Genomic DNA, 25,311 nt, shown 5'->3' on the forward strand with positions numbered 1-25,311 from the left:
CTGCGTTTCCCAGCGGGTGGGCTGCTCAGGAAGCACAGATGTGCCAGGTACACGGGTGTGGGAGTGTGCACACAGGTATCAACCACACACAGCTGCAGAAGTGTGAAAGCATGCACAGGTATGGCAGTGCACACACAGGTGTGAAAGTGCACGCACACAGGCAGAAGTCCCTACCTCTCCGCTGTGGGTCTTCCCGACCACCAGCCTCAGGGACACAGACTGGGCTGCTGCTGCCCCGCTGCCTTTGCCTTTGCCCATCTGCTGCCATGTCCTGGCTGGCAGCTGCCTGGGGGCACAGGGCTCAGGCACAGGGAGGTGTCTGCCCTCGGCCCAGGCTACAGGCACAAATGAGAGGTGCTCAAGGCAACAGACTGCAGTAGGGAGAGGTCTTGTCGAGGGCGCCAGAGGCCACAAGTAGACAGCTATGCAGCAGGCTCTGTGGGGTGATAGCCCCACCTCCCCCTGCCAGGTCCTGACTGACCCCTGGCCTTGGTGCAAGGCTACTGACCCCCCTCCAGCAGGGCTGCACACAGGGCTACTGTCCACCCAACAGCTGGCCAGGACTAACGCACGTGAGGCCTCTTCAACCTAGGGTCCTTCAAGATGCTCAGGGGTCCAAACCAACCTTGGAGAAACTGAGGCACAACTAGCTGCAGCATCCCCTACCTGCCTAGGAATTCTATTTCCTGTCTTTCTGCTGGGTGTGAGCAGCTGACTAGTCCTTGGGCTCTAGGGAGGGCGTTATGGACAGTGTTAGGGTCACTTCAAGAGCTCCTGGGCAAAGCTAAAACCACTCTTCCATCTAATGGAAAGTATCTGTTACCACCTGACACCACCTTCACCTGCAACAGAGCAGCCAAATGGAGACACGTGTATGTCAGTTTTTTTTTAAAGACCATCCAAACACGCACCCCCCTGGGAAGCTGGAAGTGTCACAGTTTACTAGAGACCTGAGACAAACGCCTATCCCTACTCCGGAGGGTGCAGGGCCCTGGCTGGGGCCTGGCTCCCTCATCAGCCCTTGTACAGGTCCAATTTGCCTCCAGTCTCCCGAGAGACTGATGGCAGGGAGGCCTGATGGGTGGAGAACGCACTGGAGACTGCTTGGCAAGCACGGGGCACGCACAGTCCACGTGGCCGTCCAGCCAGGCAGCCGCGGTGGACGCTGCCAGCAGTCCCTGGCCAGTGCTGGAGTGTGAAGGACAAGCAGGCCATCCGCGGGGAGCTGGTGGGCACCTCAGACCCCTGCAGAGACCGAGGGACCACACTGGCATCCGTACCCTGAGCTCCAACATCCAGGCAGAGCCTCGCACCGGCCGTCGGGCCCAGGCTGTGGGGTGGAGGTGCCCGTGGATCACATGTCTGCTGGCTGGGCTGGGCCGGGCCGGACAGGGTGGCCAGGCCAGGCCTCGTCCTGGTGCTCAGAGGCCTCTGAGCTGTCCTTGGTGCTGCTGTCCGGGGGCAGTGACCCGGCTGGGGGCTGCACGCCACCCTGGCTCCTGTCCTGCACGCTCACCGTGTGGGGGTTCTTCTCCATGGGGCTCCCCAGCTCCTGGGCCTGCGGCAGCGGTAGGTGACAGCCCCGCTGGCCTTGTGGCCAGCACTGCAGACAGGACAGCAGCTGAGGGGGGCACCACTGGCAGGTCTGCAGACTGTCCAGCACTGCCCCTGCCAGGTAGGTGACAGACAGCACCAGGAAGTACACAAAGTAGACAAAGAACTGGAGAAGAGAGGCGGTGTGAGTGGGAGGCAGAGCTCGCTCAGGCTGCAGGCCCCTCTGCAGCTCAGGTGGAACACTGCATGGGGTTATAGGCTTCGTCCCGTGGTGCCCACCCCCTCCCTCCTCCCTGCACAGCCCAGCCAGCCTTGTGGGGGTCCATACAGCCTTCCAGCAGTCCCCAGACGGAGTCAGTGTGCACATGGCACCTGCACGGCCACATCAGCCAAGTCCTCCAGCACTGGCTGAATTCCCACCATTGGGGACATCTGGGGGGCTGGAACTTCCCCTACAGCAGAGCAGGTCAGGGACAGCATGCCAGTGACCACAGACACCCCCCTCCCCGCTACCCGGGTGTGGCCCATAGCCCCTGACCTTGCTGAGACCAAGATTGGGGACAATACAGCAGCGACCACGGCTCCCCAGGTGTGGCCTATAAGCCCTGACCTCACTGAGTCCAGGGCCTACCTCAGTGGCAGAAGCTGCAGAGTCAACCATGACCAAAAAGAGCCAGAACAGCCAGGGGAATGTCTCTTCCTCACCCCCAAGGCCACTAGGGGAGGACTAGATGGCCCCAGAGGCCAGAGTGTGCACATATGCGCACAAAGGGCCCCGCCACCTGTCCTTACAGAGAACAGCCTTGGAAGCAAACCCAGACATGCTCCAGGAATCCCTTTGTTTCCACAACACCTCCCCTGCTAGTGAAGCCACCTCCCGTCTGCCAGCCTGTGGGAAGGGGGGGCGGGGACAGACCTTGTGCCCAGCACGGATGAGGTGGTGGAACAAGGTGGTGAGCCCCCAGGCTTCATTCTTTGTCCTCATATATTTGGAACAGAAAAAGCCAGCAATGTAGCCAGGCTAGGATGGAGGAAGAGTCCAACAGGAGCCTGCTCTCTCTGAACGGAGCCAGAGGCATCGGATGAGGACACTGGACAAGAGTCTCCCAGCAAGGCCCCTTGGGAGAGCCTGGGGGCCTAAGGAGGACCTTGACGCCCCTGCCAGGGAGGCCAGATTTCCACAGGGGGTAAAGCAGCCTCCCCAGCTGGGCTGGCCAGGCCCTTCGTGCCCACACACCAGCAGCACCCCTTTGTGGAGCAGGACAGAACCTGGGCTTCAAGGGCAGAGGCCACCTCCCCCCGGTGCCACAGTCCCTTCCAGGCCAGGCAAGGCCTGATCATCCTGGCCTGGTGGCAGCAGGGGGTATGGGGCTGGGCTCTGCCAGTTAGAAGCAAGCTCCTAAGGGCAAGGTCCTGGCATCCTTCCCCTAATGGGCACCTCCAGACCACGAGCTAATTCCACCAAAATGGTCACTCCCAAACTGGCCTTTGCCTCACCACCTGTGCCATTGCTGAGCTTTGGAGCTACAGACCATGCCAACTGGCCACTGAGGGTCTGCTGGCACATGTCAGCCCACAAACATGCACAGTGTAACCTGGGCTGCAGGAAGATACCCACAGAACACTGCCAGAGCCCCACCATGCACGCCTCCACCAAGAGGCAGGGGTGAAACGGAGGCTACCAGGTCAGTGTGCAGTCACAGGCGAAGGAGGTCACCAGAGCCCAGTGACCATGCCTCCCACGTAGCCGCCACTGTAGCCAATTCACCTGGCTCTGAAAGCCTGCCTTGGCCAGTTAAAATATCCCCGCACATGCATGTGAAACCACTGCCTGGGGTGGGAAAAGAGGGGGCCAACAGACACCCACAGATGCTCTCCTTGGCCTGCCCTGCAGAGAACAAGTGTCTTCCAACCAGGGCTCGGGGACCAACAGATCCACAAAAGAAAAGTGAAATGAAGGACAACATAGGCTCCATAACAGGCTACAATGGGACATACGGGGGCCAGAAGGCTCCTCCTCAGAGGTGACCACACCCAGGCCCACAGAAGCCTGAGCACCTGTGGGGCTCAATTCCAGTTCCAGAGCTGGGAATGGCCGGGGTGGGCAGAGGCCTGGCGGTCTACGTCACTGTAAGTAAGCCCTCTCTGAGCTGCTTATGTTCTGTGCCAACATGGCCTGCGCTCTGCACGTTCAGTATTAATGGAATTGAGGTCTGGATCCCGAGTAAGGATGTGCAGAAGGCCCCGCCAGAACCCCCCCCGCCGCAAACATCCCCAAGGAGGCAAGTACGAAACAGGCTCACCTGCAGCCTGACCTCGAGGCCCAGGCCCCGCTTGTCAGCAACCACGAGCGTGATGGAGGTTTTGAGAATGGTGGCAAGGAATGTGTTGATTCCGAAAACCAAGGCACAGAGCTCTTTGGACAGGGAAGATGCAATCTGGAAACTGGAAGGGGAGGCAGGCCATCGTCAGACTTGCTGGCCAGGACAGGAGGGAGATGCAGGGAAAGGTGAGGTCTCTGCTGCCTTGCCTACCCCACACAGCCCCGTAGCCAGCGGGGCTGGGGAGAGGCCGAGGGGCCCAGGACACACCCATTCCCAGGAGCACAGCTCGTCCCAACACACCCACCAGCAAACGGCACTGTTACCGAGGGCAGCCTGTCCCCAGCCCCTCGAGCCTGCACATCCAGCAGACAGCAGTGCTGCAGGCCAAGGACCTGCCTCCATGCGGCTCCCAGGAGGGTGGGAGGGTGCCAGGAAGCTCCCACAACACACCCAGGAGCTCATGCTGGGAACTGAGGGGCACGGACACGTATATGCAAATGAAGGTCCTCATGCTAAATAGTGGGTTTGGGATGAGCGGCCACCGGGGGAGGACTGGGCAAGGAGCCAGAGGGAAGGTGGAGCCCAGGTCTAGAGCCCAGGGGCGGGAGGTGGAACCCAGGTCTAGAGCCCGGGGGGCTAGAAGTGGAACCCTGGTCTAGAGCCTGGGTGCTGGAGGTGGAACCCAGGTTCAGAACCCAGGGGCGGGAGGTAGAACCCAGAAGCTAGAAGTGGAACCCTGGTCTAGAGCCCAGGAGCTGGAGGTAGAACCTAGGTTCAGAGCCCAGGAGCGGGAGGTGGAGCCCAGGTCTAGAGCCCGGGGGTGGGAGGCAGGGCCCTGGTCTAGAGGGGTGGGAGAAGGTGGAACCTGGCCCAGAGGCCGAGCGCAGGAGAACCCAGGGAGGACACACAGGGTTGGCACAGGGAACTGAGATGAGGCAGGGCCTTCACTGGTCCTGTCTCTAAATGCAGGGTCACAGATGGAGGGCCAGGCGCCTGGACCGATCCAAGGGAAGCCACGCCAGCCTCCGCAAGCCTGCCTGCGCTGCCTGGCAGACCGTGGGCCCCGCAGAGCCCCATGGAAGCCCCTCCGTGGCCACTCACGTGGCAATGGGCACGAGGAACTGGTAGGCGCCACGGAAGAGCACAAAGGCCACGTAGCAGACCCAGATGTTGTCCGTGACCGACAGGAAGTAGACCAGCCCAGCCTGCACAGCTGTGACGCCCGCAATGACCAGCTTGGCCCACAAGGCCCAGCGGATCTTCAGGAAGCCCGCCGAGAAGGACATGATGGCACCTGAGGAGAGCCCGTGTCAGCCCCTCACCACTGTCCCGGGGCCATGGAGGGGCAGGGCGAGGGGGGGGCGCGGAGGAGAGCTCCGTGGAGTGCAGGCCTGGGGGCGGGGAGGGGTGCGGGAAGCTCGGGAAGAGGGGCAGGCAGGGGACCCCGCGTACTGAGCAGCGTGGAGGCGGCGTCGGCGGCACCGTTGTAGACCTGGCCGCCGCTGGAGACCGGGCGCACCACGTTCCAGAGGATGTGCACGTAGTAGATGACCAGATAGTAGCCCGCGGAGTTGAAGATCCACCAGAGGCACCAGAGGCGCAGCTGCGGCCGCCGCACACTGCGCCCCAGCTCGCCCAGCATGCGCACCAGGAAGGAGTCCCGGCAGGCGCCCAGCGCGCGCCCCAGCCTCCCAGGCGGCGGGTGAGCCCGCGGGTACATCTGGTCCAGCTCGCAGGGCGCGGCGCGGTGGGCCAGCACGCTGCGGTTGAAGAAGAGGCTGCGCTTGGGGCGCTTCAGGAACACCGTGAGGCCCAGGCTGAAGACCAGGAAGGCCAGGGAGATGTAGTTGAGCAAGGAGAAGGTCACGTGGCCCACGGTGACCAGCAGCTGGCCCAGCATGGAGCTGGTGAAGACGCCCAGCAGCACCGCGGCCCGGGAGTAGCTGGCCATGCGCTGGTAGAGTGCGGGGCGCACGAGGGAGAAGATGTAGGAGGAGTAGGCGATCCGGGCGGCCATGGTGATGCTGAAGCAGACCTCCATGAGCTGCATGTGCAGCACGGAGCGGCCGAGCAGCAGCAGCACCCACACGCAGATGTAGCTCAGGGCCTGCAGCAGCAGCACCGGCTTGTAGCGCAGGTAGTCGGTCAGCAGGAAGACGGGCACCAGCACGGCCAGGTAGGCGTAGGACAGCACAGGCGTGATCTCATTGGTCACCTGCAGACGGGTGGGTGCCGGCCCTCAGCGACCCTGGCCCCTCCGCTGAGCACCAGGGCCATGCAAGGACCCACCCTACCCCCAGTCAACCCTGCGGCCAGCTATGGGGACCACGAGTCCCTCCCCACCCCAAGATGCCGTGCCCTGTGCCCAGCCTGTCTAGAATGTGGGCTGAGAACCTAGAGGCACCAGCCCGAGCAACCACAGGCCCCAGACATAGCCAAGCAGGCGTCTGCTGACGGAAAACGGCAAACATGACGGAAAAGCATGAATGACACCCACCACAGGGAAAACCAGTGAAATTACCACCAAAAACGTCATTGCATACACCCCAGGAGCGTCAGGGGTGACCCCAGAGGTCAGTTAACCACACACATCACATCTCAACACACGTGTGCATTTCTACTGGACTCAATTTAGCTGGCCTTTGACTTAAGTCTAACAGTCTAGGTAACAGCACTTTGGCCTCCAGGCACACACTGCAGTCCCTACAGGAGGGAAGGGGTGAACACGGTGGGGAGAGAGCAGAAGACTCATGCAGGAAGGTCACACAGACTCTCAGGAGGAGGAGGAGGGGGAGGAGGGGGAGGGAGTGAGGCAGCAGACACCATGGTCCTCACACTATTCCTGGTGGCGCCATCTCAGGGCTAAAAGCCTCCCGGTGCCTGCACTGGCCTCTCATCAGCCTGTCCCCAGCGGGCAGGCGGGGCAGGCCAGCACTACCCTGTCCTCCATGCACACACACCTTTCCATGGAAACGTGAGGCTGGGACAGCGTGGGGTGCCACCTCCTGCAGGTCACGGGCCACCCAGGGAAGAGGGGAAGGTCTGAGGGCATGCTCTGTAGGAGGCTCTGCCTCCAGAAAAGACCAGATCTCTGCTGGGACCACTCCCTGGGGTGGGACATGAAGTCACCTGGCTCATTCCTGTAATCCTGGCTACTCAGAAGGCTGAGCTCGGTGCTGATGGCACCTTCAGACATGCCCACATAGTCAGTGTTGGTCAGGCCCAGCTGGCTGGCCATGGCGACATCAACTAAAGCCCAGGGACATCATACAGCCTTGGTTGACATGGCTCGTCCCAGCCCAGCTGGGATCTAGAGGTGCAGGGGTCCTGACACAGCAGACCAGCGTCTGGCCTGCAGGCTTGGTCCCAGAACACACCTCTTATCCCGTGGCCTCAGACACCAGGACAGTGCCTGTATCTCACACCTGAGGATTCTGGGGCCTTGCCCATTCCCCACTCCTGTGAACCCCACCAAGTCCCCACGCCTGAGCCCTTCCCTGTGGGTGAAGCAGTCAAAGCCATCGACTCATCCACCTTGAAACACCAGAGAAGCACTGTTCAGTCTAGGAGCAAAGTTTAGCCAGAGCAGCCCTAACCTCCTGCACAGCAGCCCAGCAAGGGCAGAGCTACCAGGACCTGGTTCTGGGCCTCTTCTGCAGCTAGTGGCGAAGGCCAGGAGACTCAAACCTCAGGGCTAGGGAATCAAGCCTGTGACCAGCCTCCTGATGACAGCAAAGAGCTGGGAATGGCTTAACCTCTGACAGCGAGTGCGTTCACCAGTTAATGGGCAACACTGAAGAGCAAGAAGGCATGATTGGTAACATTTCTTTTCTTTTCTTTTCTTTTTTTTGCCAGTCCTGGGCTAGAGCTCAGGGCCTGAGCACTGTCCTTGAACTTTCTCAAGGCTAGAGCTCTACCACTTGAGCCTCAGCACCACTTCTGGCTTTTTTCTATGTATGTGGTACCAAGGAATCAAACCCGGGTCTTCATGCATGCTAGGCAAACACTTTAACCACTAGGCCAAACTCGTGGCCCGATTGGTAACATTTCTGTGATAATTTTTTTTTCATTTTGTCACACACACGCTTATTTCTATAGCTAACATGGTGGCCAGGCAGTCCATATGTGTGTGTTTGGGGTGGGGGGGGGGGTTGTCCTTCACCTTCTCTTGCCCTATTAAATGAAGCATGCAGTAGAAGCTGGAGGACACACAGCCCAGGGTACACTATGCACAGCCTTGGGCCTCCCCTGGAGATAAGCTTACTAGGATTTCAATAAAACCCTCTGTTCTCCTGGCTGGAAAAAGGAAAATTCCTCCAATAATCTCTGCTTGCAAATCGTGTTAAGCTTTTGAGCAGGGGCTCAGCTGGGCTGGGGGCAGCTGGCTGGACATTCACCGGTTTCTGCACCAAGATGGTGAATGACCTGCCTGGCAAGGGTAGGGCCAGCACCCACTAGTGTATACTCCCCCTTGGCGCCCTGGGGCAGGCAGACTCCTAGCCACAGGGCCCACTGACATCTCTTACCTCACTTAGAGAGCAGGCCAAGGCTGGTCTCTCAGTCCAGCGGTGCTCACCAGAGGGCGTGGTGGGCAGGACCCAGCCAAGGCCCCTCTGGGCCTCTGCCCTTTCACACGGCCACGTCACAAGTCCCCAGACCCACCATGAGGCCTCCCTGCCACCGTGGCCGCCCACGTGCCTGCTCCTTGGTGAAGTTTTTGTCGGGCCCCAGGAGGTAGGGCGTGATGAAACTCTCGCCGGGCCGCATCTGTGCCATGAAGCCGTAGAAGCAGAGGTAGGACACCAGACACTGCCATGACTGGAGCTTGTGGCCCTGCGCAGGCTCCTCAGACGCCTGCTTCTCCACTTCCGGGTCAGAGGGCACCATGCTGCCGGGGCCCTCACTGGACCCTGGAGAGGACAGAGGGGATGGCACCTGCAGGGAAGAGCTGACAGTTAGGGCAACTTGGCAAAACCCCACAGGTGCACAGGCAGCACTTCCTCTTCAGCTAGAGATGGCTGCAGCTCCCACACCATGTCCGCCTGGGACTTGCAGCGAGACCCGCCCGCAGCCTGGGGGGTCAGGCTGATCCCAGCTCCTCAGACTCCGAGGCAACCATAGGAGCTACCCAAGCACCCAAGCCTAGCTAACTAAGTTACCACACCATTTACAGTGCAGGCTTGGGGCGTAGCAGATACCTCAGGTATCCGGCAGACAGTGTCCAAGGCTTCCAGCTGGGTCTACTTCCCTCTCCTGTCCAGCTGTCAGTGCCCCAGGGACACCCTACGTGAGCCACTGTCCTGGTGGCACTGAGATGGCAGAGGGCAGACAGGAACAGGCTGTGCACATGGACCTTCTGGACACCACAGTGAGTCCTGGAGAGGCCGCGGGCACGGCTGTAGACACGGCCGTAGGCTGAGAAGCTTCCTTTCGGTACAGCAGGAGCTCAGTTCTGAAGGGTGAGGCAGGAGGGGTTGGGGGAGGGCACAGGCCTCCAGGACCCAGAGCAGCCAAGCAAAGCAAGCTCCGAGGGAGGAGTCCAAGTGGAGACTCAGACCTAGGCTCAGGAACCCCAGTGCCTGGTGGGCAGAGCTGGATAGCGAGCTGTCCTCTAGACAGGCGAGCCTGTCCAGCCACTAGCTCGCAGACTAGCCTCACACGTGCCTGCAGGCCCAGGGACTTGGGGAGGTCTGCTGGGGGCATGTGGCCTACTTAGTGCCTTTCATCTTCTCGGTTCTGTCCAGGACAGAGCTTTGTACACAGGCCAGAGAGGGCCAAGGCCAGGAGCTGCACCAAGGCATCTGAAGCTTAGTTTTACTTCTACCAGCTTTTGTGTAAGGCACTGGGCTGGTAGGTCGATAAAGAAGTGAGCCAGGTACGGGAGCTGCTGCGACGGCCAAGGCGGGGCGGGGGGTGGGGGGGCAGGAGGGAATATGCTCTCCAACTTCAGTCTGTGAGTCCCACCTCCACGTGACCCCCCCAGAGGCTGTGTGTCCCCGCCTCCACGTGTCCCCGCCTCCACGTGACCCTCCCCCAGAGGCTGTGTGTCCCCGCCTCTACGTGTCCCCGCCTCCACGTGACCCTCCCCCAGAGGCTGTGTGTCCCCCCGCCTCCACGTGACCCCGCCTCCACGTGACCCTCCCCCAGAGGCTGTGTGTCCCCCGCCTTCCCGTGACCCTCCCCCAGAGGCTGGGCCTGGCATACATAGTCCACGTACTAACTGGGGAAGGTGTGGGGATCCTAAGACAAAGGACAAAGTGAGCAGTAGACAGAGGCAGTGACTGACTGCCCAGGCGTCTCCTCACCACCGCTGGCTCAGGTGGTTGAACAGCTCCATTCCTCACCACCACTGGCTCAAGGAAGAATCTGTACAGGGCCCCTACTTGTGGGAGACTCTTCCAACCCTTGGGCAAGGGCAACGGACGCTCCCTAATGTGGAACCAGCCGTGGGAGCTCATAGTCCTAGGCCCTGGACCCTGGACTAAGAGCCCTCTGCATTGCAGTGCCTCCCCACCCCTCCACACACAGGAAGCAAGGTGGCCTGAATGGGGCCTCCTGTGGCCAGACTCCCTTAGGGTCTGCTTGGACAACACAGGACTGGGAGAACTGTCCAGAACCTTGTCCTCAAAGTTCCAGTTGATGGGTTTTGTGCCAAGGCAGACAGCAGGGTAACAGCAGCATTCCTAAGGTGGGAGCTGAGCGCGTCGAGGGAGAGAGGGAGGCTAGTAGAATTCCCTGGGGAAGAAATGTCTGGGAAGACTCTGAGACAAGGAGAGGCGTCAATGGCCCGGAAGTTCCAGGGCCTGGGACGGGACCCACACTCTCAAAGGGACAGAACAGAAACAAGCATCCACCAAGGGGGCCTAACCAGCCCTCCAAAGAGCCACCAAGTAAAAGACGCAAGCAGGCCACACTGCTTCAGCTGAAAAAACCCTGCCCTGCTTTCCTTGGCCCCACATGTCCAAACCTTCCAGGAGCTGTGGAAACAGCTCAGGGCTGAGGGCCAGGAAGGCTCTGTCCTCAACAGTGACCCCACACTGAGCCAGGCAGACCACAGGCGGCACCGAGCACACCAGAGCTCAGCCCCCCTCTCAGCACTGCACCTGCCAGCACCAGTGGGCAGGGAGGAGTCTCGCCACGTCCAGGGTCCCAGACCCCGTCCAGGTTCCGAATCCCCAGGGTCGGCCCTGATTGAAAGAAGCCATCTCTACTTGGTATGCCTTCGAACCCGTGGCAATGGCAGAGTGCTCAGATGCCGGCACAACACACGCTCTACCCACAAGGCTTCGGAAACCCCGGGCGGCACTTCTCAACCACAGGGTGCAGCCACAGGGAAAACTGTCCGAGCCCAGAGCCACCTTCCAATGTGTCCCACAGGAAAGCCAGAGCGGATGACCACCATGCCCAGAGAAGCCCCGCTCAGGACTCCTGGCCTGCGCCTGAGGTGGCCATCTGGCCCAGCCAGTGCTCCCCAGGACCTGTCCCCCCGCTCCCCGCAGCACTCTGAGCACAGGAAGCAGATGCTTAGTCTGTCCCCTGGAGAGCTTGTCCCTTGCCTGTTCACTCCCCAAAGTCAACATGCAAGGAGCTACGCCTGGGAATGGTCAGGCGCCTGGGAGCTGACGGGACGGCCTGGCTAGGGGCCTGCTCAACAGGACTCCAAAGCTAAGTCCTGAGAGGACGTCCCTCTAACCCACACTGGGGGCTACTGAAGGCTCCCCTCAGCCCCTCCCAGCCGGGCAGGGGCACTGGCATCTCCAGGGTGAGCCCCGAACCCTGCTGAGGGGCCCAGAGGCCGGCAGGGCTGCTGGGCCACTGGTGGACAACATGACAATAGAGACTAGGAATGTCCCCAGGGTGGGTTCTGAAACATGTACCTGTCTTCTGGGGACCCCACCGTGTACACACCCCTCCTCTGGGGACATGCCAATGCATCTCCTCTACGTGGCATGTGTCTTTCTCCTGGCCCATCTTTATAAACATCTGCTCCAGAGAATCTTGGCTGCTGGGATCCTCTGGCTGGCAGGCTCCAGGGAACTCAGGCTCCGACCTTGCCCTCTACCCCTGGTCCCTGGTGTGGGCCAGGGGCTGCCCAGCTCTGGACAAAGTGATTTGTGGGTCCTAAGAGGACATTTACCCTTTGGTTAACCAGTGACCTCACGCAAGGAGAAGAAACAAGGGCAGTCCTTAGGAAGTGATGAGATATAAGCTGCTGGCCCCACAGCCCTCCAGACAGCCACACATTCTGCTTTACATGAGAGAAACAAACAAAAACAACCTTCCTCCAGTCACTGTGTGGAGAGACTGCCCTGGCCCACCAACACCACACCGGTTTCACTCCAAGGGTCTCAGAGAGATCTGGAGTCCAGCAACACACATTTCTAAGAAGCTCCTCAACAGGTCTGCGGCTGCTAAATCCAACCCTGTCTAGGTCAGAAAACAGTACCTCTAAGAGCAGGGCTGGGGCAGAGGTCACAGGCCCAAGGAGGATTCAGTCCTGTCCAGCTGCCACATCGCACGGGGCCAGAAGTCCAGGGTTCCCTTGAAATGGGTCATTAGTGCTGGCCCTGATGGAAAAAATGTTGATGAGTACCACGGGTCCAAACTCATGTTTACACAGCCTTTTACCACCAAGGGCAGGGCACCTCAAGCCACCTCCCAGCTCTGCAGGAACAAAGGCCAGGCAGCCCCTCTCCAGGCTGCTTCCTTGGCAGACACAGAGTCAGCAGGGGACTCAACAGGCTGACTTCCCCGCCCTCTATGCTAGCAGCCCATTACTCCCCTAGAGTCAGCAGACCCAGATTCGATGCAGTCCTCTCTCTAAAGTCAAGGCAGAAAGTATTTTCCAACTGACCATACTGTACATACTGTACTCTCAAACAGCTGGTAGGAGGGAATGTACTCACAAAGGGATGGAGAATTTTAGGAACTAGTCCAACTAAAGCATTGCATTTAATTGCTTGAAAGAAAGGTTTGTGTGTTTTTGTTTGCCACCAGTCCTGGGTCTTGAACTCAGGGCCTGAGTGCTATTCTTGGGCTTTCTCAAGGCTAGCGCTCTACCACTTGAGCCACAGCACCACTTCTGGCTTTTTTTTTTCTATGTATGTAGTACCAAGAAATCAAACCCCGGTCTTTGTGCACACTAGGCAAACACTCTACCACGAGGCCAAACTCCCCATCCCTCAATTGCTTGAAATTTCACTGAATGTCAAACTTAATTCTGTTTCTGTTGACAATGAAACTTTGTGTGACAATAAATAAACTCAAAGTCATGACAATAAATAAGAGCTAAGCCAGGTGCTCACATCTGTAATCTTAGCTACTGAGGAGGCTGAAATCTGAGAGACATAGTTCAAAGACAGCCAGGGCAGGAAAAGGATAGGTGAGATTCTTATCTCTAATTCACCAGTAAAAATGCTGGGAGTAGCTGGGCACGGTAGCTCATGGCTGTCATCATAGCTACTCAGGAGGCTGAGATCTGAGGATCAAGGTTCAAAGCCAGCGCGGGCACAAAAGGAGTTGAGACTCTTAACTCCAATTAACCTCTAGAAAATAGGAAGTAGAGCTTGGCTCAAGGGTAAGGTGATAGCCTTAAGCTGAAGAGTTCAGGGACGTCGCCCAGGCCGAGTTCAAGCCCCATGACTCGTGCCCCCCAACACACACACAAAAGGCTGGAAGTGGAGCTGTGACTCAAGTGGTACAGCACCAGTCTTGAGCAGAAAAGGTTTAGGGACAGTGTCCAGGTCCTGAGTTCAAGTTTTAGAACCAGCAAAAATAGTAAATAAAAGTTTATGGATGGAAAAATTCACTTAGGCACTTTTTTTTTTTTTAAAGACTTGTACTTCCTCTTTATAAAAAGAAAAACAGGGGGTTGGGAGTTTGGCCTAGTGGTAGAGTGCTTGCCTAGTATGTATGAAGCCCTGGGTTCAATTCCTTGGTACCACATATGTAGAAAAAGCAGGAAGTGGTGCTGTGGCTCAAGTGGTAGAGCGCTAGCCTCAAGAAAGTCCAAGAACAGTGCTCAGACCAGGAGTTAAAGACCCAGGACTGGCAAAAGAAAGAGAGAAAGGAAGGGAGGAGGAGAAAGAGGGAGGGAGAGAAAAAGAAAAAGACAGTGGCTCTCTCCTGATCTTTTTCAGTTGCCGGAATAATAGTTTACTCTGAAAACTGGGCAAGAATAGCTTAAAGAAAGATATTTACCATAGGAAAAAAATGTTTTACCTTAGGAAGATGACTCCTTGTTTAGAAAGTAAACTACCTTCCTCAAGGGTAGAGGCGTCCTAAGCCGACCTTTGTTTGAAAGGATGCTTAAACACCAATGAGCAGACCAACCTCGAAATATGTGGGCCCAATGAAGAAGCGAAATGTGCCAGGTGTCACATCAAAGGGGAGCACTTACCCTAGGGTGAATTTGACCAACCCCACCTCCCTTCTCACCATGAATACCCGTGCTGGCTGAGCATTCGCACCTGTTAAACAACCTGCCAGACTTTCCCAGGTCCGGTACTGTCTTTCTATGCTTTACTTTACTAATACACTTTTTGGTCTCTACCCCCATGTCCTAATATTCTTCTGCAACATCACAACACTGCCCGGGACCAGGCACTGGGCCCAGGCACCGGGCCCTCCCTGGAGGAGCTTCTGGGCGCGGACTGGGGTTACCGGGTCTCCACTAGCGGCTGACCCGGGGGCTGACCGGGGCCGGGGGCTGACCTGGCCCGGGGGCTGACCCGGGGGCTGACCTGGGCTGGGGGCTGATCGGGGGCTGACCGAGGCCAGGGGCTGACCGGGGCCGGGGGCTGACCTGGGCTGGGGGCTGATCGGGGGCTGACCGAGGCCGGGGGCTGACCCGGGGCTGGGGGCTGACCTGGGAGCTGACCGGGGCCGGGGGCTGACCGGGGCCCGGGGCTGACCCGGGAGCTGACCAGGGCCCGGGGCTGACCTGGGCTGGAGGCTGACCTGGGCCCGGGGCTGACCCGGGGGCTGACCCGGGGGCTGACCAGGGCTGGGGGTTGACCTGGGGGTTGACCCGGGGGCTGACCGGGGCCGGGGCTGACCCGGAGGCTGACCGGGGGGCTGACCGAGGCCGGGGGCTGACCGGGGCTGGGGGTTGACCTGGGGGCTGACCCGGGGGCTGACCGGGGGGCTGACCGGGGCCAGGGGCTGACCCGAGGGCTGACCCGGGGGCTGACCAGGGCTGGGGGCTGACCGGGGCCGGGGCTGACCCAGGCCGGGGGCTGACCGGGGCTGGGGCTGACCCGGGGGCTGACCGGGGCCAGGGGCTGACCCGAGGGCTGACCCGGGGGCTGACCAGGGCTGGGGGCTGACCGGGGCCGGGGCTGACCCAGGCCGGGGGCTGACCGGGGCTGGGGGTTGACCTGGGGGCTGACCCGGGGGCTGACCGGGGGGCTGACCGGGGCCAGGGGCTGACCCGAGGGCTGACCCGGGGGCTGACCAGGGCTGGGGGCTGACCGGGGCCGGGGCTGACCCGGGGGCTGACCGGGGCCGGGGCTGACCCGGGGGCTGACCGGGGCCAGGGGCTGACCCGAGGGCTGACCCGGGGGCTGACCAGGGCTGGGGGCTGACCGGGGCCGGGGCTGACCCGAGGGCTGACCCGGGGGCTGCCCCGGGCCCACGGCCGCTCCAGGAGGAGGACGTGGGGTCGTCTGCTGGTGCCGTGCGGCCCCGGGTTCCCGGCGGAGAGCCCAGGCCTGGCGCGCGGCGGGGCTGGCCGGGCTCGCGGCCCCTCCGGCACCGGGCCGGGGCCGCGCGGCGGGGAAGGGGCGCGCGGCCAGCGGACCACCGCGAGGCCCTGCGACCGTGAAGCCCGCGGGCCGGGGGGCCTGGGACCCCGGCCTCCCACGAGGCGGGCGCCCCGAAACCCCTACCGGTGCCGCACGCCCCCAGGTGGCCCGGCGCCCCGCAGATCCCGGCCCGCGCCCTCACTCCCGCGTCCCCCCGCCCTGGCCCGCCAGAACCCCACAGACCTGGCCGGCGCCAGCTCCACGCGCCCGGCTCCACGCGCTCAGCCGAGCGCCCTGCGCACCCCCCACGCAGGTTCCCGGCTCCGCTGCCCGCCGCGCTTCCGGTCCCGCGCAGGTGGACTACAGTCCCCGGCGTGCCTCGCGGCGAGCCGGCGCCGCAGCCACGCCCCCAGACGCGAGCCCGCGGGGCGGGGCCCGACTCCGAGGGGCGGGGCGTGCCCAGGCCGCGCCCCCGGACCCCGCCACTCGCGCACGCGCACCCGGAACTCGGAGCCGGGTCTCGGCCCCGCCGGCCGCCGCGCCTGTCCCCCGACGCCCGCCCCGCCCCGTTCCCTCGCGCCCTCCGCCGTCGGGGCCCCTGGGTCTGCTCCCGGACTCCGGCCGCGGGGCCTCCCCCGACCCGCCTTCCTGCTGGGCTGTCGGGTCTGAGGTCAGTATCCGACCAGGGAGGCCCTGCGCCCAGAGCCCCGCGTCCCGACGCCCACCGGCCACTGCTGCCAAGGCGCCAGGCTGGTGGAGGGGAACCCGGACCCCCGCCCTGGAGGGGAACGCGGGCCCCCCAGCCCTGGAGGGGAACCCAGGCTCTCTCCCCAGATCCCCGGCCCTCGAGGGGAACCCAGGACCCCCCAGCCCTGGAGGGGAACCCGGACCCCCCGGCCCTGGAGGGGAACCCAGGCTCTCTCCCCAGATCCCCGGCCCTGGAGGGGACCCCGGGTCCCCGCCCTGGAGGGGAACCCAGACCCCTGCCCTGGAGGGGAACCCAGGCCCCCACCCTGGAGGGGAACCCAGGACCCCCCCAGCCCTGGAGGGGAACCCAGGCTCTCTCCCCAGACCCCCGGCCCTGGAGGGGAACCCGGCCCCCGGCCCTGGAGGGGAACCCAGGACCCCCCGGCCCTGGAGGGGAACCCGGACCCCCACCCTGGAGGGGAACCCAGGACCCCCAGCCCTGGAGGGGAACCCAGGCTCTCTCCCCAGACCCCCGGCCCTGGAGGGGAACCCAGACCCCCTCCCTGGAGGGGAACCCGGACCCCCGGCCCTGGAGGGGAACCCAGGACCCCCGGTCCTGGAGGGGAACCCAGACCCCCGGCCCTGGAGGGGAACCCAGGCTCTCTCCCCAGGCCCCCGGCCCTGGAGAGGAACCCAGGCTCTCTCCCCAGGCCCCTGGCCCTGGAGGGGAACCCAGGCTCCCTCCCCAGGCCCCCGGCCCTGGAGGGGAACCCAGACCCCCCAGCCCTGGAGGGAAACCCAGGCTCTCTCCCCAGGCCCCAGCCCTGGAGGGGAACCCAGGCTCCCTCCCCAGGCCCCTGGCCCTGGAGGGGAACCCAGGCTCTCTCCCAGACCTCCAGCCCTGGAGGGGAACCCAGGCTCTCCCCAGAACCCCCGCCCTGGAGGGCAACCCAGGCTCCCTCCCCAGGCCCCCTCCCCAGACCCCCTCCCCAGACCCCCGGCCCTGGAGGGGAACCCAGGCTCTCTCCAGGCCCCCGCCCTGGAGGGGAACCCAGGCTCTCTCCCCAGGCCCCCAGCCCCAGAGGGGGAACCCGGGTTCACTCCCCAAGCTCCCAGAGGTGGGGAGGGGTCTGCAGAACACCGGCAGCATGGCCAGGCTGGGCCTAAAGCCCAGCAGGCTGGTCAACCTGAGGGTGGACCCAGAGCCTCACTCAGCTGTGGAGAGGCAGAACATGGGCAGGAAGGAGGGTGGACACACAAGGAAGCACAGAACCACATGGAGAGGGGGTGGCCACTTGTGAGGATGTGGAGTGCTGGGTGTGGTGGAGATGCATGGCCTCATGGGGCCCACCCCAGGCCTGCTCCACCCAAGTCTGCAGCCCCCTCATCTTCCACCCCTGAACTCAGAGGTTCTCACAAGGGTGCCAGCCACCCATCACTAGAGAGGGAGATCTGCTCCTGCTCCTGAGCCCAAAGCAGTGCGTGCCATGGGGGCTGCCACCCCACTGTGTGGGCTGCAGGGGGCATACATATGTATACTGCCCACCCACAGACTGCAGCCACATCTCCTGGTGTAGAGGCACTCCTGCTCTCTCTTCTCCTGGTGTACATGGAGTCCTTGTGTTCTCTCTTCTCCTGGTGTACAAGGAGTCCTTGTGCTCTCTCTTCTCCTGGTGTACATGGAGTGCTTGTGTTCTCTTCTCCCGGTGTACATGGAGTCCTTGTGTTCTCTCTTCTCCTGGTGTACATGGAGTTCTTGTGTTCTCTTCTTCCGGTGTACATGCAGTCCTTGTGTTCTCTCTTCTTCTGGTGTACAAGGAGTCCTTGTATTCTCTTCTCCTGGTGTACATGGAATCCTTGTGCTCTCTCTTCGCCTGGTGTATATGGAGTCCTTGTGTTCTCTTCTCCTGGTGTACAAGGAGTCCTTGTGCTCTCTCTTCTCCTGGTGTACATGGAGTTCTTGTGTTCTCTGTTCTCCTGGTGTACATGCAGTCTTGTAGTCTCTCTTCTCCTGGTGTACATGGAGTCCTTGTGTTCTCTAGTTCTGGTGTACATGGAGTCCTTGTGTTCTCTCTTCTCCCAGTGTACATGGAGTCCTTGTGCTCTCTTCTCCCGGTGTACATGGAGTCCTTGTGCTTTCTCTTCTCCTGGTGTACATGGAGTGCTTGTGTTCTCTTCTCCCGGTGTACATGGAGTCCTTGTGTTCTCTTCTCCTGGTGTACATGGACTCCTTGTGTTCTCTTCTCCTGGTGTACAAGGAGTCCTTGTGTTCTCTCTTCTCCTGGTGTACATGGAATCCTTGTGCTCTCTCTTCGCCTGGTGTACATGGAGTCCTTGTGTTCTCTTCTCCTGGTGTACATGGACTCCTTGTGTTCTCTTCTCCTGATGTACATGGAGTCCTTGTGCTCTCTCTTCTCCTGGTGTACATGGAGTCCTTGTGTTCTCTGTTCTCCTGGTGTACATGCAGTCCTTATAGTCTCTCTTCTCCTGGTGTACATGGAGTCCTTGTGTTCTCTTCTTCTGGTGTACAAGGAGTCCTTGTGCTCTCTCTTCTCCTGGTGTACATGGAGTGCTTGTGTTCTCTCTTCTCCTGGTGTACATGGAGTCCTTATGTTCTCATGGTGTACATGGAGTCCATGTGCTCTCTTCTCATGGTGTACGTGGAGTCCTTGTATTCTCTTCTCCTGGTGTACATGGAGTGCTTGTGTTCTCTCCTCCTGGTGTACATGGAATCCTTGTGTTCTCTACTCCTGGTGTATATGGAGTCCTCGTGTTCTCTCTTCTCCTGGTGTACATGGAATCCTTGTGCTCTCTCTTCGCCTGGTGTACATGGAGTCCTTGTGTTCTCTTCTCCTGGTGTACATGGACTCCTTGTGTTCTCTTCTCCTGATGTACATGGAGTCCTTGTGCTCTCTCTTCTCCTGGTGTACATGGAGTCCTTGTGTTCTCTGTTCTCCTGGTGTACATGCAGTCCTTGTAGTCTCTCTTCTCCTGGTGTACATGGAGTCCTTGTGTTCTCTTCTTCTGGTGTACAAGGAGTCCTTGTGCTCTCTCTTCTCCTGGTGTACATGGAGTGCTTGTGTTCTCTCTTCTGGTGTACATGGAGTCCTTATGTTCTCATGGTGTACATGGAGTCCATGTGCTCTCTTCTCATGGTGTACGTGGAGTCCTTGTATTCTCTTCTCCTGGTGTACATGGAGTGCTTGTGTTCTCTCCTCCTGGTGTACATGGAATCCTTGTGTTCTCTATTCCTGGTGTATATGGAGTCCTCGTGTTCTCTCTACTCCTGGTGTACATGGAATCCTTGTGTTCTCTCTTCTTATGGTGTACATGGAGTCCTTGTGTTCTCTACTGGTATACATGGAGTCCTTGTGCTCTCTTCTCCTGGTGTACAAGGAGTCCTTGTGTTCTCTTCTGGTGTACATGGAGTCCTTGTGTTCTCTTCTCCTGGTGTACATGGAGTCCTTGTCTTCTCTTCTCCTGGTGTACATGGAGTCCTTGTCTTCTCTACTCCTGGTGTACATGCAGTCCTTGTGTTCTCTCTACTTCTGGTGTACATGGAATCCTTGTGCTCTCTCTTCTCCTGGTGTACATGGAGTCCTTGTGTTCTCTTCTGATGTACATGGAGTCCTTTTGTTCTCTTCTCCTGGTGTACATGGAGTCCTTGTGTTCTCTTTTCCTGGTGTACATGGAGTTCTTGTGTTCTCTTCTCCCGGTGTACATGCAGTCCTTGTGTTCTCTCTTCTTCTGGTGTACAAGGAGTCCTTGTATTCTCTTCTCCTGGTGTACATGGAATCCTTGTGCTCTCTCTTCGCCTGGTGTACATGGAGTCCTTGTGTTCTCTTCTCCTGGTGTACAAGGAGTCCTTGTGCTCTCTCTTCTCCTGGTGTACATGGAGTCCTTGTGTTCTCTGTTCTCCTGGTGTACATGCAGTCTTGTAGTCTCTCTTCTCCTGGTGTACGTGGAGTCGTTGTGTTCTCTCTTCTCCTGGTGTACATGGAGTCCTTGTGTTCTCTCTTCTCCTGGTGTACATGCAGTCTTGTAGTCTTTCTTCTCCTGGTGTACATGGAGTCCTTGTGTTCTTTCTTCTCCTGGTGTACATGGAGTCCTTGTGCTCTCTTCTCCCGGTGTACATGGAGTCCTTGTGCTTTCTCTTCTCCTGGTGTACATGGAGTGCTTGTGTTCTCTTCTCCCGGTGTACATGGAGTCCTTGTGTTCTCTTCTCCTGGTGTACAAGGAGTCCTTGTGCTCTCTCTTCTGGTGTACATGGAGTCCTTGTGTTCTCTGTTCTCCTGGTGTACAAGGAGTCCTTGTGTTCTCTCTTCTCCTGGTGTACATGGAATCCTTGTGCTCTCTCTTCGCCTGGTGTACATGGAGTCCTTGTGTTCTCTGTTCTCCTGGTGTACATGCAGTCCTTGTAGTCTCTCTTCTCCTGGTGTACATGGAATCCTTGTGCTCTCTCTTCTCCTGGTGTACACGAAGTTCTTGTGTTCTCTGTTCTCCTGGTGTACATGGAGTCCTTGTGTTCTCTTCTCCTGGTGTACATGGAGTCCTTGTGTTCTCTTCTCCTGGTGTACATGGAGTCCTTGTGCTCTCTCTTCTCCTGGTGTACATGGAGTATTTGTGCTCTCTCTTCTCCTGGTGTACATGGAGTCCTTGTGTTCTCTTCTCCTGGTGTACAAGGAGTCCTTGTGCTCTCTCTTCTCCTGGTGTACATGGAGTACTTGTGCTCTCTCTTCTCCTGGTATACATGGAGTCCTTGTGTTCTCTCTTCTCCTGGTGTACATGGAGTTCTTGTGTTCTCTTCTCCTGGTGTACATGGAGTCCTTTTGTTCTCTTCTCCTGGTGTACAGGGAGTCCTGTGCTCTCTCTTTTCCTGGTGTACATGGAGTCCTGTGCTTTCTTTTCCTGGTGTACAAGGAGTCCTTGTGTTCTCTTCTCCCGTTGTACAGGGAGTCCTTGTGCTTTCTCTTCTCCTGGTGTACAGGGAGTTCTTGTGCTCTTTCTTCTGGTTACAGGGAGCTCTGTGTTCCCTCTTCTCCTGGTATACATGGAGTCCTTATTCTCTCTCTACTGGTGTACATGGAGTCCTTGTGTTCTCTCTTCTCCTGGTGTACATGGAGTCCTTGTGTTCTCTTCTCCTCGTGTACAAGGATTCCTTGTGTTCTCTCTACTCCTGGTGTACATGGAGTCCTTGTGTTCTCTCTACTCCTGGTTTACAGGGAGTCCTTGTGTTCTCTTCTCCTGTTGTACAGGGAGTCCTTGTGCTTTCTCTTCTCCTGGTGTACAGGGAGTCCTTGTGCTCTTTCTTCTCCTGGTTACAGGGAGCTCTGTGTTCCCTCTTCTCCTGGTATACATAGAGTCCTTATTCTCTCTCTACTGGTATACATGGAGTCCTTGTGTTCTCATCTCCTGGTGTACAGGGAGTCCTTGTGCTCTCTCTTCTCCTGGTGTGCAGAGTGCCCTTGTACTCTCTCCTGCTCAGGAAACCTTCAGTGATTTTGCTACCTGCCAAATTAATCTTCGTCCCTCTGATAAGTCATCTGGGTAGGAACCTGTCTCAACCATCTAAGTAGCTGTTGAATATTGAGTAGGCATCTAAAGTAGCTTGCTGAATTTTAGGGTATAGATTTCACCTTTTATAGGCCATGCTCACAGAATAAAGACCAAAGCTTGAGATAGTGCATCCCTCCTGTGTAAGTAGCATACAAACCCTGGGCCCCACCTGGCATGTAAGGGCAATGTAGACCTCTGGGAGCTGGGGAAGCAGGGTAGAGTTGGGCTCAGCAGGAATCCCGTGCACGGAGCAGGCAGTGGTGGCCTCTGTGGCACATAGCCGGATAAGCAGGGGCTGGCGCTGCATACTGCGGGAACATTCTGTGCTTCTTGGTGGCCAGGGTTCTTGCTAAGTGCCTGGAAGGCAGTGAGATGTGCAGTCCTTCCTTTCCCTCAGCCCCTGCTGCAGTAACACATGGCTTCAGAAGGAAGGCTCGGATCAGATGCAGGCTTGCAGGCACGTGTGTGCATGCACATAGCCACACTTCCACTGGCACAGTTAGGGGTTGGCAGACAGACAGCTCCTTGCACCTAGGCAGCCCTGCAAATGCTTCCTGGTCATAGAGAACCTCAGTTGCAGATTGGACCATTGGACTCCACATTCCCAAGGCCAAAGTTTCTGCAGGGACTGGTGACGTCCATCATGGTTCTGCCTCCTTTTCTGCAAGAACTGGTATAGTCCATCCCGGCTCCTTCCTTTTCTGGGCAGAGTCCTTGCTGTCCTTGGCTCTCAGGACAGGGTCCTGCTTGTCCCATCTCTCTAGACTTGCAGAGTGGCTCTCAGGACAGGGTCCCACTTGTCCCCTCTCTCAGGACTCGCAGAGTGGTCCTGCACCCCCTGGGTGTGGCAGTGCACCCCACATTTTCCCCGTAACCCCTGTCTCCTAACAGGTCTAGATGTCCAGGCAAGCAGGATCTTTGAGCCACTTGCCCTGTAAGGAAGAAGGCTGAGTGGAGGCTCCAGGTGGAACCCCCTCTGCTGGTTCCCCCATGAAGCCCCTGCCCAGGCATCACTTTAGATCTCAGCACTGGTGAGGAATGCTGTCCACATAGCCACAGCCCAGTGACACGTTAGATCTCACTGGTAGAGCTGGGCTTTGCCCCCCACCTCTTCATAGACTCTTTAAGATTTCCTCCACCCCTCTATGAATCTGAGTCTGAAGTTTAATACTGACGGAGAACAAAGCCCTCACGGCCTCCTGGCAGGTCACACCTGTGGCCACCTCTGACTAGACATCCCAAGGTCCTGTAGTAGCAAAACTGAAAGTACTGAATGGACCTTTGACACATGCAAATGAGCGCCAGGCACATGAAAACACACCCAGGGCTACCATCCCTCATGGCCAAGCGAGGGCGCATCCCTCCCCCTGGAAAAGCCCAGTAGGGCATCTCAAAATGTTACACCTGTTTGGGGAACAGTTGTGTATGCGTAGTAGGACCACTATCCCGCCTCACCCCTCTGGAGAGCTGGGAACAGGTCCACATGTGCCCACAGGTTTGCCCTGTTTTGACTTACTGCTGCTGAAGGCAGCGCACGTGGGCACAAAGAGATGGAGTGGACGCTCTGGGACAGCCCGTGAACGTCACTGCCCAGAGCAGTGAGTGCCCGCAGACCCGTCCCTGGCACAGGAGGCTCGTTCCTGGCAGGAAGCAGGTGAGTGAGGGCTCACACCACCAGGGACTCCACCTGCTCTCTCGCTGCAGAGTGGGGGGGTCCGGCGTCCACGCCATCCAAGGCGTCCATCGCTGCAGAGCAGAGGCCCCATGTCCACACCGTCCAGGGTGTCCATCCACTCTCACCGTCCTTGCTTTATCCTGGTCAGGACCTGCCAGGAGCCTCCCTGAGGCCGGCTGAGCCAAGGCACTGGTGGCGTCACCAGAAGAACTGAGCAGACCCCTGTGGCAGCTGCATTCCCACGAGGGCTACCTCCCACACGTGTGGTCACAGAGCTGGGCGGGGCCCGATAACCCCGGCTCAGTGCTGGGAGACCCAAAAGCCAGCTGTGAGCCAGATTTCTTCTTAGACCGCAACCCACCCACCTGTTGCTGGCTGGCCCGGGTATGGGACGGCAGACTCCGGCAACCTGGCACCACTGGCCAGCCAGGAGAGCTGTACCTCAGGTTTGGAAAAGACCCATGTGAGGCTGTAAAGTCCTGAGGCTGGCTGTTGATTTCAGCAGGACATCCCCACCAGGGTCAACCGGAGTTTTCTATATCCCATCTCACAGATGTATGTGGCTCTTTCACAATCTCAACATAAGAAATTAAATTGTGAGGCAGGCTATTAACTGAACACAGTGTCCTGGTGAAGAGAAGGTCCCAGCAGAGTGTTCGTGAGATGCTGCCGTCTAAGAGGGTGGGGGCATGGACCTGGCTGATATCTCCCAGTCTCTCCACTGGCTGGTGCACAGGTGAGTGACAGACTCGGGGCCACTTCAGAGCAGACATGTCACCCCAGTGCCGCTGCACAGTGTCCCAGAGCTCCAGAGCTAAGGACTTGAGGATCTGGGGCTCCGGCAGCTTGTAGACTGAGCGCAGAAGCCCTGTGGGCTGTGCTATTTGATATTGTCCATTGCATTTGTCCAACACATAAGAACCCAGGACAGAGCCCTGTTGGAAATGGCTGCAGGGCAGGGGGGATGCAGCTCTGCCACTGGGGATCAATGTGGTTGCATCGGGTGTCCTGCAAGGTCAGGGCTTTCCTTGTGGGTAACCTGAGGCACAGGGCCAGGCCGACCACCCTATAGAGGCCTGCCCTGCTCACTCCTGCACCGTCCATGAGCACAGGAGAACTCTGGGTGCAGGGACAGGAGATTGTCACCATCTGTCTTCTGGCAGGAGGCACCTTGCCATAGTCTCCTGTAGCCCCGAGGCCTTACCTGGGCCTGGGACAGGTACTGGCCCCCAGTTCCTGTGGGGTGCCATGCTGTAAAGAATGCCCCACCTCAGGGGTGACACCACCTTGGTGCTTGTGGAGGCTGTTATTTCTTCCCAGCACCTCTTCCCAAATTCACCGGAAGATTTGTAAACACTGTGGTGGAGATGAGGCTGGATCTGCCCCGGTTACCTTCACATTTGTAACAAAAGCAGCTTTCGGGCTGAGTCTAGCTTTGACTGTCTCCACATACTTTATAAAGTAAGTTGCCACTTACTCCACTTGTACCCCAGCACAAGTGCTAAATGGAGTACATTGTCTTATTTGCACAAGTAAAGCTACCATTTGCCTTCACACAGGAAGCATAAATTGATCAATAAGTCATCTCTGCCAATAAACAGTAACACCTGTGAATGTACCAAAACTCTAGACACCAGCCTCACCTGAGGCTGTAAAGGAAGGGATACCCCATGATCGACACACAGGACTGACCAGCAAAAGGCCTCTGGGCTCCAATTCTAGCAGTTTCTCCTGCCTGAGGCACCCCCACCTCAGCTCACACCTGGCACTG

General features: G+C 58.8%; 1 protein-coding gene across 2 annotated transcripts; it reads right to left on the reverse strand.

Moving 5' to 3' along the window:
- Positions 1 to 919: 919 nt before the first annotated feature.
- On the reverse strand, positions 920 to 8,809 carry Slc19a1 (solute carrier family 19 member 1). 2 transcript variants are annotated; one of them, XM_090350651.1, is made up of 5 exons: positions 8,577 to 8,809; positions 5,331 to 6,093; positions 4,980 to 5,172; positions 3,858 to 3,999; positions 920 to 1,720 (listed from the first exon to the last, which is right to left on the reverse strand). In XM_090350651.1, the coding sequence occupies exons 1-5, from the start codon at positions 8,763 to 8,765 to the stop codon at positions 1,355 to 1,357; spliced, it is 1,653 nt and encodes a 550-aa protein (XP_090206777.1). In that variant the 5' UTR covers positions 8,766 to 8,809; the 3' UTR covers positions 920 to 1,354. The 2 variants fall into 2 exon arrangements, with proteins under 2 accessions (XP_090206777.1, XP_090206786.1); XM_090350660.1 differs by having other exon boundaries at positions 8,405 to 8,809.
- Between the last annotated feature and the right edge of the window lie 16,502 nt (positions 8,810 to 25,311).

Source organism: Megascapheus bottae, chromosome 1 (assembly GCF_031878675.1).
Source record: "Megascapheus bottae isolate mThoBot1 chromosome 1, mThoBot2.hap1, whole genome shotgun sequence".
NCBI classification, from domain to species: Eukaryota; Metazoa; Chordata; class Mammalia; order Rodentia; family Geomyidae; genus Megascapheus; species Megascapheus bottae.